General features: G+C 32.6%; 1 protein-coding gene across 1 annotated transcript; it reads right to left on the bottom strand.

Annotated features, from left to right (window-relative positions):
- Positions 1-1,106: 1,106 nt before the first annotated feature.
- On the bottom strand, positions 1,107-13,864 carry LOC143051831 (uncharacterized). Its single transcript, XM_076224806.1, has 7 exons — positions 9,567-13,864; positions 8,404-8,496; positions 7,505-8,107; positions 5,922-5,966; positions 4,459-4,553; positions 3,537-3,621; positions 1,107-2,544 (listed from the first exon to the last, which is right to left on the bottom strand). The coding sequence occupies exons 1-7, from the start codon at positions 9,781-9,783 to the stop codon at positions 2,321-2,323; spliced, it is 1,362 nt and encodes a 453-aa protein (XP_076080921.1). The 5' UTR covers positions 9,784-13,864; the 3' UTR covers positions 1,107-2,320.
- Between the last annotated feature and the right edge of the window lie 1,905 nt (positions 13,865-15,769).

Genomic DNA, 15,769 nt, shown 5'->3' with positions numbered 1-15,769 from the left:
GAACTTGTATAGATATGACGGAACTCACTTATCCGATATTGGTTATGATATATACTTGAACAACATACAAGGGGGTATTGAAACTTTCCTATCATCTCAAAAAATTCGCCGTTTCCCGGAAATTTAATTTGGAATAGAATTTCTTATGGTTTTCAAGGGGTTAAAAAAAAAGGGGGCAAGATTAAGGGGTCATGATCCGTTAATGTATTGTACGTCGGATCATATTAGTTTTTTACTTTCCTGCGTTACTGCAGGAAGTTCTGTTGAGACCATGTCTACCATGAGTGGCCGGTTCTGAATTGGTACCAGCTTAACTGTTTTATGATCTAGAAATTGTTAAATTGTTAATCTTTACTCCCCTGAAACCAGGGGGTGATGCGAATAAGACCCGACGTATTTGGGGATCATGGCCCTCGTTCTCTTTTGGATTTAACCTGGAGGAACTTGAGCATCCATTGCTACCAATTGTGCACAGATTTGTCAGTTAAATCAATCATGTCGGCATTCTGTTATCATGTCAGGCTTCGTCATTCAAAGTGAACTGTGGCTGTTAATTCTACATAAATTGTTTGTTTGTTATGCTTTGCCTTAAACTTGATTCTTTAATTAATGACGTTTTCTTATCAAAACGGTCCATCTTTTTGTTCTGAAACATGAAAAGAATTCTGATGGTGCAGACCATATGTCAGTCATCTAACAAAATACAAATTTGAGATGTAAATTATGCACGTCACAATTCCATCATCTATTAACTGTTCATTAAAACAAATGAGGTATGAAGATACCGCAAGAATTGTAAAACGACCTCATAAAATTATAGGCAACAACAAGTCAAAGAGAGACAAACAATTAAACAGAAAATTAACATTGCAGCATCCCAGATCGTACATCAATACATTTTTTACACGGCACCTATCACGGTTGATAAGATACATTCGACGATTTCTTAAACTAAGCAAGACAACAATGGATTATGAAAACAAAAAAGTAAAACTTTTCTTGATCATCAGTGAGATATTTATTATATGAAGGATTTATTCCCTACGTGTGCCTTGCTATTCTTGGATTTTTTCGTTCTATTTGCACAATAACGAACTTTGACCAAATATAGTTTATATGTAATTTATTAATTCGTCATGTGTAACTTGTTGGCATAGGTGTAATTGATATGTGTTTATCGAAATACATTCCTATTTGTGATACATAATATACATGTTCCAGACCATTTGAGTATTTGGACCGTACGCGTACGATCCGGACGGTATACATTATTCGTACGGTCGGACCGTATGAGTATACGCGTATGGCCCATTATGAGCTGACCATACATGTTATTGGATCATATGGGTTACATTTAAACAAACATTTATCACAATCTTTATTTTTTAGTTTTACAAATTGTTATTATTAAAATTAGATGGATAAAGTGAACAAACAAACAATTGATGAATTAAATATTTGTTTAATTGTATATCTGAATTCTATTTTGGTACTCTCGCCCAAGGTGACACTTGCTGCCACAAGTAATTTTTTACATTTACATGTTTGCAGTTCATGCATGTCCCTTTGCATTTGCAGTTTTTGTGTAAAGTTGCTAAATATTCTAAAACGATTGTCCTCCCACATTATGTTTACATCCGATATCTTCAGTTTTAGTGAGGATAATTACTGGTCGACATGCTAAATGCGATAGATTAACAGATTTAATTAGCGTAATTTTTTTAAATAGTTCAAATAGATTATTTTATTTCAAGTAAAATTGAACTTTTTTTTTTATTAATTTGAGAGTTAAGTTATGTTAATCTGTTATATGCATTTGTATCTAACAAACTTGAGCAACTGCTTAATATTAGTCAGAGCGAACGCGTACGGTACGACCGTATGCGTACAGTCCGACCGCATGAGTATCTTGAAAAAGTACGCATACGTGCCAGACCGTATGCGAACGGTCCAAATACTATAACGGTCTGGAACGTATAATAAAATAATAAAAACCAATACAACTTAGCGAAGACATTGATTAGACATTCTCTTACTGACATATTCGATAGCTGGGGTTCTATAGATACAACGTTACGAAATATTCAACCAAATCGGCCCTCAAAAAATAAAAGTCTAAAGCCATTGAAAAATATGACATAAAAAACTAGTTTCAAATTCAGAAAGAATTAAAGAATAAAAAACATGCTATCAAAATAAAAATTCATACTGTAGAAAAACAATATTTGATAAAAAAAAAAAAAAAAAAAAAAAAGAATAACTATGAGCAACGCTAACGCTCATATTACAGACATACAAAAAAAGATGAGAATAGTTGGTTTTAATGTTTCTCACAAATAAATGAAAATTTATGAGAACATTGAATGTCATTCCATCTATATTTAGCACCACTATTCATATGTGCACAGTCTTCTTGACCAGCATTATTAGGTTCGCCTGGGTTCCAGTCGGTATAGGTTAGCACGGCATTATCGGATTCCCATATAAAACGTGATTCTTGAACTGAATCATGAGCTCCAATCCACACGTGACCTGGGTTTTTATCTGAAAGTAAACAACGTGCTTTGTATTTACCTAATGAGTCATTTAAGGGATTATTTGAAAGTTTGTTCATATGGTACCCGGCCACATTCTTTATGCGCCTGTCCCAAGTCTTGTGGTGCCTGTAAAATGGTTGTATTTTGTCGCTTTGATATTGGTTTGATTTTTGTTCATTATTTTAGCAGTTCTTGTGGTATCCTGTTAAAACCACTGGGTTGGGATCAAGGTTGGATGGGTGCCAACTTACATGTTTGACCCTGACACATTCGTTATATGCCTATCCAGCAGAGAGCCTGTAAATTCAATGGTTATCTTTTGTTGCTGTATATTATGTCCATTGTTTTGTACATAAATCAAACTGTTATTTTTCTCGTTTAACTTGTTTTACATTTATCATTTTGCGGTGTTGGTTCATTGCAGACGACCGTACGATGACCTATAGTTGATATTGTCTGTGTTAGTTGATCTCTTGTAGATAGTTGTCTCTTTGGCAGTCAAACCACATGATCTTTCTTTTTTATTAGAATTTTACAATTACCTACTATTAGTACGTGTATTTAAAAAAAAAACTGCAGTGGTCTACTTAGATATCGCAATGAAATCTCTGTGAAACAGGATCAAAACACCCTTACCTTAATATTATACATTATGTTATAATACTTTTGTATTTAATAGACGTATGCTTTTTAACTTCGTTCCTCGGCGTAGGCGTTTAGTCATACAACAGTCACACAACGAAATTCGTAACTATTGGAGCAGAAACTGCTTACCCTTCCAAATCACCATATATCACACTTCGAGTTTGCTGGTTTTGTTTTACTTACTTTGGAAGTGCTTTATCAACTTTGCATATTGAAACCTTAATGTTACAGATACCAATATTGTTTGTGTTCTTTAAATGCCTTTCCCTACACAAAATATAAGATTAACTGCACAATTCAGTAAGTTTTATATAGGGGTATTTATGTACTAATTACAATTCCTTTTGTACTTACCGATAATTATAAACGATTTCAAGAACCAACTTTCAACAGTATTGTCAATTTTTACTAGGAATCCTCCCTTTCTATGACAATCAGTCTGCAAACAAAAATTCTAAATATGATGAGAGAATAGAATGGATGTCTTATATTTTCAATAATTTGGAAGGCTTTTGATGTTGAGTGATGTCTGTAAAGACTAAGTAATACCACCATCAATTTCCCCTATGTTAAATTTTAAACTTTTTAAAAAATTCTGCAGAATTTACCTTCGTTTCAAATAAAGAAATACGTGGTATGAGTAAAGTTTAATCCTGTCCAGTACTACAAACAAAATTTCGCATTACATTTATTGCATACCAAAAAAAAAAATCATTGGAAGTAAACCATTCTAGTTTTCACCTCCTATTTACCTGTGTAAAACCTTAAGTAACCATGTAAATTCAAGTTTCTAAGGTATTCTATAGAAACAGCAAATAAAAAACGAATAGTGCTTAGACAAATCCCAGATATATTTTTCGATTTTTTTTCTCGTATGCAACTGGATGTGACGTACTACGTTTTGGTGGTACTACATCAACATAACTGTTCTCCACTCAAATATTTTTGACTTGTTCCTCGCATTTCAATATTCAAGCGTATGTTATGTTATGAGCAAAAATTTCATACTTTAATATAAATAAAATAAGGTGATTGTCTCGTCAACATTCAAACTAAAATTATTTACTCAGAAATCTATTAATTGTATTACAAATACTCACAGTCAAGATTTTTGTCCACTACAGAACACAGTAAACAAAGTCAAAACATTAATAAACCACCATGTTTAAAATTGTAATATATTGTATTTCATGCCCAATTTGTACTTAAAAATGAAGATTTCTATTTATCTATCTATACATAAACATAAAGCAATGCTATTTTTTTCACATCTTACTTTTGCCGCATTCCAAGTCATCTTTGACTTAAATTGAAAGTAATAACAACTTCTCATAAATTGTACCCATCCAGAACCACACGTTATTATCCTGCCTGAAAACCACAAATGTTTGAATTTTATTTTGTTGAATGACATGACATTATTGAAATAGAACTTGTCTTTATATGATTTAGCGTTTACTAATCAGAATACAAGGACGGTATAAAACCTAAATAGTTTGTATTGCCTTTTAAACTGTAAAGATAGTTATCAACACAGACAATGGTCAGGTACCGGGAATTAAGAGGGGTAATGTCTTGTTAGTACGTTGATTGTGTTGAACGAGGAATACTGATTTCTCAAAAGTTGCTTAGACAGGGCTATGAATCATTCAAATAAAGGTCATCACTCAAGAAATTTTACGGTCGCCATCATGAGCTGGTTGGCCATTATGACAAAAGTGTATCAGAAATCATATCTGTTATTCTTCCTCAGTCATAATAACCTTCCATCATTACCGAATTGATCAAAGAAATAACACGACGGGTGCCGTATACGGTGCAGGAAATGCTTACCCTTACGGAGCACCTGATTTCACTCCCGGTTTTAGTGGAGTTCGTATTGTTTCTTATTTATTATTTATAACTGTTGATGTAAATGTCCTTTGGTTTTTTGAGTCTTTGTTTACTCCTTTGTTTTGGTTGTTATTGTCTTGTGTTATATCAGTGTAAAAAAGCGGACAAACATTTCTAAATCATACATGTGCCTCGATTTCTAATTTTTGTCAATAGGTTGTATATAATTAGTACTACAAGCTGCTCCGTTTGGATTACATTCCTTGGTTAACATAATGATTATAACAAAACTAAAGGAATTCTTATTCAAAAGCAGATGAGAATTGTTCCTATTATTTTGTTTGCAGTCTACATTCATCAATGTTATTGTTATAAACCAGTTAAATTACTGTCGCACCAGGTTAATATTTTATTTTAATTTAACGATCAACAGATTTAGCTCCTTAAGGATGTACTTAGGTGTGGTTTTGGCATGGGTGTCAAATGTTCGGACTCCTTGGTGTTTTCCCATACAATACAAGGTAAAATATTTTGCCCCATAACACCATTTGTTTCATACAAGATTTAATAGCTCATAAAACGTCATTTACTAAAATTATAGCAGATTGTTGATTTACTTTATTTTGATTTGAGACCAAAATAAAAACCAATGCAAATGTAAGGTAAAAGTCCGATTAAGCATTTTCCCGCCATATTTTAAAACTCAAATACCTTAACAAGGAGCTCCATAACCTATCATTATTTTTAGCTTATTTTGTTCCTTAACTGAAACTCTTTCAACTTATGTTATCAATTAATATATCTTGATTTTAAAAATTTCACCTAAGTACATCCTTTAGTGCATAATAAAATTTAGATCTGAAAGGAAACTAAGTTTTTCAATTTGTCATTAATAGATTTTGATACCTGATTCTCCTGGATTTCCCTTTTCTCCATTTTGTCCTCGTGCTCCTGTTATTTGACATAAAGATATTATAAATGATGTGGTAAAAAGGTATGAATAAATTCAATAAGGAAAAGTCCATAAAAAAGAACGTTTCCAACAAACGTCACGAATGGAAATGTTATATTGATTACTTGGTATTTTTTTAATGATCATGTATAGCTTGCCGTTATATGAACGTTTTTGTGGTGCCGTTTTATAGACAACATCGGGTAAGCAACCTTAAAAGATATACTAAGGGACAACATCAAAAGTTCAATGAAGGATAAAAAACTTAATTCACATAGTTTTTTCACTGACCCCCACACCCCCCCTCTTAACTTAATTTGGGAAAAATTGATTGACCAATAGGGATATATGTAAAATCGATTTTAGAATAACAAAACTTGCAGCAATCTTGACCCCCCCCCCACCCCCAAACTATTTGATTTAAGTTTTTTATCCTACATCGATCTTTTGATGTCGTCCCTAAGATAAGATACAAAACATATAAAATGTTACCACCATTTTTATCATCTTTTGTTATTGATATAACTTTTAGTACTTATTTCATCGGTTAATATTAAAACGTTAAAATTCCAGGCTTAAAATTGTGTTTGCTAGACGCGCGTTTTGTCAGAGATATGACGTAAGAGTCATAGAAAAAAGACAATAATCTGTCATTTATTTATAATTAATCTGTAGTTTTCTGTTATAATTGAATAATACAGAAAAAAGTATATAGTCATATAAGTCTTTGAAATTAATATTACATATTAAAATCTATTATTATACATCAGTATGCTTTTTCTATATCATACATAATGAAATAGTTGTGCTATATCATTCCACAGACTATTTGCCAGTCAATAGTTTCAAAGACTATTACCCCGGTTAATAGTTTTATAATCATCTTTCCCGTACTTTTTCATGCTTATTTTTTATTGGACAATAATGATTTCATTGACTCTTCTGCTTGGATTTGTGTGCTTGGCAACGTTTTGGACTATTGTATTGTAAACGATATAAAATGTGAGTGTCTATATTGTAATTTCACTAACAAGAAGAAATTATAAAATAATCTTTGCGCGCATATTTTAAGATCTAAACTGTAGCACCTTATTTATAATATGGTTTGGTCGTCGTATTCTAAAACTGTATTTGCGTTTTGTACTTCAGCTAAAATTTATTAAATGCATGGAAAGTTTCACACAAGTATTTCTATTGTTGATTGCAATTCATGAAATATTTACAAATACAACATGATCTGTAATAATAAAAACCCGTATAGCTCATCTTTTGCATTGTCAAGTTATGCCTTTTCTTTCAGATGATATATTTGCACTTAATATGACTGTGTTGTTCAGTATAATAAAACACCTAATGACTGGTTGTACGGGTATTATCAATTTTGTTGTCCCTTCGAGCAATAGTTGATATCGCAGGTACAGCAAACTTGCTATTACTCTCACACCAGTCAATAGTTGTATACTATTATTTATTTTATTAGTTTGTGGAAAAATGGAAAACAAAACATGTTCATTTAACTTCATTTTGATGTTCTCACCTATACGTCCCTTGTCGCCAACCGGACCCTTATTTCCCGATAAACCTTTGTCACCTCTGATGCCCTTTTCACCATTTCCACCTTTTAGGCCAGCGAGTCCAATTTCTCCCTTCGGCCCTTTATCGCCAGTTGGTCCTCTTTCTCCAATCGAACCTTTTCTTCCGGTAGGTCCGACTAGACCAGTCTTTCCCATTTCCCCCGGCATTCCCATTGTACCATCCATTCCTTTGTTTCCATTATAACCTTTCGCACCAAGTGCACCTTTTTCTCCGACTTCCCCCTTTTGTCCACTTTGACCTTTATCTCCAATGATACCTTTATCGCCAGCCGAACCTTTTGCACCTTGCGAACCTTCTCCCCTTAGTCCCTTTTCGCCACTCATCCCTTTTTCTCCTTTTGATCCTTTCGTACCATTTTGTCCTTTTCCTCCTATTGGCCCTACATCTCCGAGTTGTCCTTTACTTCCAGTTGAACCTTTGTGTCCAGTTTCTCCTTTTATACCTTGTTGTCCCCTATCACCATTAATGCCTTTATGACCAATAGGACCCCTTTCTCCTCTAGAGCCTTTTTCACCTTTAGGGAAATTCCCATGATCACTACTACCTTTTATAAAAATATATAGGAGTTTTTCTTACTTACTACTTTCTTACTTAATAACCAGTAATTGCTGTCCCTTATGGGTAAACTATGGGTTTTGGTAAAATATTTGTGGGTATTGAATATTGAAATGTTCATTATATAAACGTCTTATTCAAATCTAGCTATGGGGTTGTCTGTTTTCCTTCAACATGTTAAGTAATAAAATCAATTAAAACAGTTATATAAATTAAGCCCCGTTAAGTCATGAGACTCAATTTATTTTTGAAATAAGAGAAATAGAAATTACATGTTTTAATTACCTAATTGATTTGACAAATGGGATTGTCTTTTCAAACCAGAAGTATTCAATTGTTGAATCTGCTTTTCTAGTTCCGAACTCTTTTCTATATACTCTAAAATAAAGAGAAAACATTTTTATTATTAACATTAATTGTTATTTATGTTATAATGAAGTGAAAGTTCATTTTTGTGTCAAATGAATTATAAGATTTGCTCAAACGTAATTGTAACATTTTGTAACGATTTTTCCTTCACTATATTTATAATATTTTCAATGATTGATTTAAATTGGTTACCTGGCTTATGGGTATAATTTGTCATGCTTATTTTTCAATTTATGACAACGAAGTGTCATTTCTCTTTTAAAAGAAATGATCCAACATTATTGATAAGGATAAGGTTTCATTCCGGATTTCCCGAAACAAAAATGTCAAATCCCGAATAATCGTGAAAATAATGTGTCCATTCCAGCAATACGATAATTTATGATATTATAATTATTATATATATTTATGTTGACCTTATTTGTGTTGTGTGGCCTGTTAGTTGTTTACAAATTAATCTTATAACTGTGCAGTTTAGAAATCACTGGAACAATCACAGAATGATTGGAACTCTCCATTTGACTTACATAATGATTCCAGAATGATCCTTTATGAAAATGTTTTATTTCTACTTCTTCATTTTACTAGAAACTTGCGTTGTAACTGTCTAGGACGTTCCATTTCTAGAGTGTTCTAGAAATTTCCGGGACAACCATATATATACAGACACTAAATTTAACTCTCAGACTTAGACATCGATAGACATTAGTATTCACAGCATTTGGATTGACAGTTTTATTCTTCAAACAAACATCATACGAGATTGTGACTTTAGTAGTGGACGTAATATTCTGATTGGATTCCAAGAAGATTTCCGGATACAGATAAAGGTAAAGATTGGACTTATATTTTGACAATTAAGTTGACAGTAATATTTGTGTAATACTGCTTGTAAAATTTTGTATAATAAATATTGTTAAATTTTATAATCGATTAGTGTCTTTTGTTGGCTACAATTCTGGCCGTAACAGATATAATTAAATATCAAGTTCCAACGTTACCGACGAAATAACTTGTCAAACCCGAATTTCTTGAAAAGGTCCGTCCGCCCCACATTAGCAAAAAATAAAAACGCTTACCTTCCAAGTATACGACTATGACTATTACTGCAAGTGAAAAAAATATCAGCAGCATTATGGTCAGGGCTAAAAATGCTTTATCTCTTTTTTTACTCGCGTAACGAATTTCAGCAAGTTTATCATTCAAAGCATTAGTTTTTATACCATCTCTGCTTTGTTCTGATTTATTCCAGTCATCAGTTTGTAAAATATCTACCAGTTGAACTTGTTCACTCATTTTCAATTACGTCTATATACGGTCGTTAAAAATTCTTATCAATGTTTGAAATGGAAACTGTAGATTTGACGCAGTATGTATGAAAATCTCCTTGATATCATATAGAAATATATGTTGTTTATGATTTACGGAAATTCTCAACTAAAGTATTTCCCATTGGACTAGATCGGAAATTTTCTTCAGTTAAGTGACATGTATGAGGGAAGGAAAGGTTTACAACGTCAATCACCAAACGCTCCTTTTCCTATACTTTTAGAGTCAAATGAACGTAACAATTGCAGTTTCTGGTTACGAGGTACTGGTTGAGCAATGTACGCGTCTAAATAGGAAAATGATTGATCATTACATTTTTTTTAAAGAATTATTTTTCAAATCCAGTACCTCAATCCCATCCTCGTAAACTTCTTATAAGACATCCGAGAATCGTCAATTATCATCTTTATATAAGTACGTGATGAATATTCTTATAAAACTTTTTCAGAAAGTTAATTTTGATGAGTACTGTGCAGTAGTATAGCGTTTAATGAATTTAAAGGCAATAGTTTGAAATGTGTACAATGACGCGTAAAATGAAAATAAACAACTGCAATCAAAAGTAGAAATAAAGATTGATATATCTGAATGATTAATTAAAGAATCAAGTTTAAGGCAAAGCATAACAAACAAGCAATTTATGTGGAATTAACGGCCACAGTTCACTTTGAATGACGAGGTCTGACATGATAACAGAATGCCGACATGATTGATTTAACTGACAAATCTGTGCACCATTGGTAGCAATGGATGCTCAAGTTCCTCTAGGTTAAATCCTAAAGAGAACGAGGGCCATGATCCCCAAATACGTCGGGTCTTATTCGCATCACCCCCTGGTTTCAGGGGAGTAAAGATTAACAATTTAACAATTTCTAGATCATAAAACAGTTAAGCTCGAACTGGCACCAATTCAGAACCGGCCACTCAGGGTAGACATGAGATGGTCTCAACAGAACTTCCTGCGGTAACGCAGGAAAGTAAAAAACTAATATGATCCGACGTACAATACAGGAACGGATCATGACCCCTTAATCTTGCCAGACCCCGCCAAACAACCTTTTACTGTGACAAAATATTTTATTACCATATAATGAACAATTATACTATTATTGGAGATATAAACTCTGAAAGTTCATAACAAAAATTTAAAGTTCTATATGTGTTCCATGTGGATAAACTAAAATCATAATGATTGTTCCAATCGCATTGCTGGTGGCTGATTGTCCTGGTAAAACTGTATAACACTCACTCGAATATTTAGAATACGATAGCTCTCAAAAGTTTGTTCAGCAAAAAATTCCATCGACTTAGTCTAGACATCTTTATTTTGTCCAACAATGTATTACGTATCAGGCTTCTCTCTGAACAGCCTGAAAAATGAATAAAACAGCAGCAGACACAAGTAATTGTTGGTAGAGTGTGAGGGGAGATGGGTGGGTTTTGAAACTTTCACTTATCCAGAGCGGCTAGTTCAACTGTGAGGCTGAAGTCACGTGATGTTTATAAGCCGGAAGCGAGATGCGGATCGAATGATAGAATATGTCATTTAAAGAAAATAAATATATTAATCAAATCTCTTTCATTAAATTGGTTTATCTTATAAGTGATAAACCTTAATATCTTTGCAAATATGTCATAATCATAGCATAATCTTTTATTAAACTTATCTCATGTTTTTGTGTGACCTTTCTGAATATTTATAACAGTACAAAGACACATATTGTGATACAGTTACAGTCTTATTACAAAAGGACTTGTTTCAAAACATTTTTGATGTAAAGCTGAACAATTTGAAAATGTAATGTCATTAGAAAAAAAAAGATGTAAAGGGACGAAAGGGTGTAACCATTTTTAAGAAAACGTTTGTGATAATGAACAGGCAAGAGAATCAAAGAGACATAAAGTTAGAATTAACACTTGAGACAAATCGGATTGAAAGTCTTATACGACACAACAAACAATAAGTATAAAGACAAAAATATGGCAGAGCAAATATTGGAAAATTAGGTTCAATTGATTGAAATATGTTAGGAAGACATATGGCGCAAGAGGTCCAGAGGAAGAAAAATGTGGGTGAACGGGATCTAAAAATAATAATCTTTTTTGAGCAGAGTTTAAATGGAGAAAGATGACTGAGCTGTGTTAACGGTCTAAATGGAGAAGATGGGCTGCCCTGATTAAATAGTAAATATAGCGATCATGATATCAACGTTAGGATGGGTTCAACAACAAGTAAGGGGTCTGTTGGCGACAATTTCAAACAGGTGTCATAATTATATTAAGTTCATATCATGCTAGAAGGTTATATACTCTGTACTGAATTGTTCTACATCATAATTCTATATTTCATCAATTAATATCAAAATGAGAAATACAAGTTTCATATGAGTTAAATGAACCATATCATTTGTATTGTGACTGTTTTTCATTATGACATATCTTAATTCATTCTTAATTGGTTTTTGAGAGGAGTCCGTCCTGATTAGCGACAATATCACACTTTTCTGAAGTATCTACTTATCTCGATACTTATGAATACATAAAACCAAATAACCTTTGGCGCATGCCTTGTATAAGGATTAAGATAAATGTTGAACCTGTCATTCTATCCATGCTTTTGATTTTATCTTGGAAGAGTTCGAACGCTCAAACTGTCGCAATCGAGGTAAGTATGCTACAAAAACAGTACCAAGGCAATAAAAAGTCATTGTTAATAACACCTAAATATTCCATTTCTGCTCATCTATATTTTTGTGTTTTAGCTTTGGCCTATAAAACTAGTAGTACTAGAGTAAAAAAATCATAGTTTTGTGATACAAATAATTATACAAAATAAAATACTCTGTGTATTAACTACATGCCTCTTAGATCTTATTAGGAAGACAGATTTAAGAAGTGGCGTCAGAATTTTAAAATACGGATTTTCAACCTTCGAAGACTTTAAAAGTGGGTTTATATTGCAACAACAATTTCCAATTTACCATACAAAGAAAATCATGGTCTTTACCTTAAACATTTTAATGAATACCGCAATGCATTTAATAACTAAATTTCCCTTTTTCACAATTTAGCGAAAAAAAACATTAAAAAAATTAGTTTGACATCGTTCCAGTATAAAACTTTTACTATAAGAGTTATCTTCCTTTAAGTGACTAAGTTGAAAATTAATTTTGAAAAACACAAATACCTACATTAGTTTAAATATTTTGGAGAATACAATAAATAATGCAAATATAACTAGACCTATTGTGTACTGCGTATGTACAATCCAAAATGGTTATACAGTGATTTTTCCTTAAGAAATAGTAAAGGTTTCTTTCTATTTGTATCAATCTGATAAGTAAAGCCTTTTTCAACTGATTTTTATAGTTTGTTCTTTTTTGTAATGTTATACCACTGTTCCCGGTTAGGGGAAGGTTGGTATCCCGCTAACATGTTTAACCCCTCCATATTCTGTATGTATGTGCCTGTCCCAAGTCATGAGCCTGTAAATCAGTGGTAATCGTTTGTTGATGTGTTACAAATTTATTTAAGATCATTTTTTGCACATAAATTTTGCCGTTAGTTTTCTCGTTTGAATTGTTTTGTATATGTCATAGAGGGGCCGTTAGTAATAAGGGCTTTGCAGATAATGGCATATAATGTAATAAAGTATGTATAATGAATAAAAAAACACGCAATATTATTTACTATAAATAGATCATATGACAAATCTAATATTGACAATTAATAATAAAAAAATAAATAAAATAGAAAATGAACTTATATATTGTTACGCTCTGGCCCTTGGCCTTATTTATAAACTTAAACGTGTATTTTTCATCGTGTGTAATTTGTGACCCCCGTTCCACACTTCTCCATGCAGATGTCCCCGAGTACGCCTCGTATGGTATTTTTATGAGAGGAGTGGTTTACCTGTACTTAAACCTATCTAATGATTCTATTTAATCGATGTGTCATCTTCATTTGACGGTGCATTTGCCCAAATTTGTCTCAGTTTATCGTTACTTTCACTTATCGGCGCCATTCCTTATGTTTTGTTTTCCTTGTGTACTACGTCATATTTGTGGGCGGGGCCAAAAGTATAAATAGCTAGGTTTGCGTGCACCGAGGAGGATTTTCACCTCAATGCAGAACGATCGCAGCTCTTTTAACTTGCAATAGAAATTATATTGCACCAAGCACATTATATATAAAACTAATGCAGAACATGACGCAAAATCACTTAAGATTTAATCAAAGATTGGTAATTGTTTATTCTAAAACTTTGTAAAGAGAATTTGATATCATTGTTCGGAGAATATAATAAAACCTGCGTCTGCCGTATTGCACCAAGTAGCGTACTCGGTGTTTATATTATGGCTAGCACCAAGCATATTTGCTCGGTGCTGCACCAAGTGGAATTACTTGGTGAAAAGTATTTTTCTTTAATAGAAAGCTTTTAGATATTTTAATATTAGTCTTTTATGATCCTTATAAAATTATGAGGTTAAAAAAATATAACCTGCACCAAGCAGTATCTGAAATTATTTGCTCGGTGTGCACCAAGTAAAATTCTTGCACCGACTAAAATTCTTGCGCCGACTAAATTTCTTGCACCGACTAGATTTCTTTGCACCGAGTGCAATAGGAATTATATAATAGCAGTTAGGAATAAAATGTGTCTTTGTATATTAAGATAACTCTATTTCATGTGTTTTATGAACTACTGTATCTGTTGTGAATTACTTATGCTGAATTGATAATAATATTTAATACAACTTATGAACTCCATTATGGTTTTTATTATTACTTCCTTCACCAGAGGCCCACAAAAGTAATTACACAAAAACATATTCATGTGCCTTCTTGACATATACAGTTCTCCGTGTGTGGGGGTTGTATGTCTAATAAAATCATCATAGATACCAGGATTGAAATTTTAAATTTGTTGTCATACCAGGATTGAGACAGACGCCCGTTTCGTATACAAAAGACTCATGAGTGACGCTCGAATAAAACAAGTTAAAAAGGTCAAATGAAGTACAAATTTGATGAGCATTTAGAACCAAAAACACAGCTAAGGAAAAGTATTCTTGACGTTGACAACTTTGATTTCGAGCGATTCTGAGGAAGGTATATATATTTGTGTCGGTATTTGTAGTGGTATTTACAAATCTATTTGCCTTGAAGCAACACAAATCATACTTTTGCCTCATTTCACGTCTTCGTTGGTGTGATTTCAATGAAAAAACAACTTTGCTTAAACTGTTCCCATCCATCACCACATGACTTTTCCTGAACTGCAACAAAACAAACAATGATATATATATCTGTCTTTTAACTATAATATGATAATATGATAACCTTAGTCAATCGTTTCTGTAATCAAACTATACGGGCAACCAACACATGAACAAGATTTAAGATTCCATAGCGGTAAAGTATACACTCTGCTATCTAAAATATTTAAATTGTTATCAATAACAGAATAGAACAATAAACACGCATGAATATTTACAATAATTTCAAATTTACAGCATTTATTTACTTTCAATGCCACTGCTGGTGGACGTTTCGTCCCCGAGGGTATCACCAGCCCACTAATTTCGGTGTTGACATGAATATCAATAATGTGGTCATTTTTTATAAATCTCCTGTTTACTAAACTTTAAATTTTTCGAAAAACTAAGGATTTTCTTATCCCAGGCATAAATTACCTTAGCTCTATTTGGCACAACTTTTTGGAATTTTGAATCCTCAATGCTCTTCAACTTCGTACTTGTTTGGCTTTAAGAATATTTTGATATGAGCGTCACTGATGAGTCTTTATGCAGAAGAAACTCGCGTCTGGCGTACTAAATTATAATCCTGGTACCTTTGATAATTATCAAGTTAGCTTCATATTTTATGAATGTTATACCCATCGAAACAACATCTGATAGAAAAATTTAATAATACTTATAGATATTTG

This window comes from Mytilus galloprovincialis, chromosome 11, assembly GCF_965363235.1.
Source record: "Mytilus galloprovincialis chromosome 11, xbMytGall1.hap1.1, whole genome shotgun sequence".
Taxonomy (NCBI): domain Eukaryota; kingdom Metazoa; phylum Mollusca; class Bivalvia; order Mytilida; family Mytilidae; genus Mytilus; species Mytilus galloprovincialis.
This window is presented reverse-complemented; position numbering and strand designations above follow the sequence as displayed.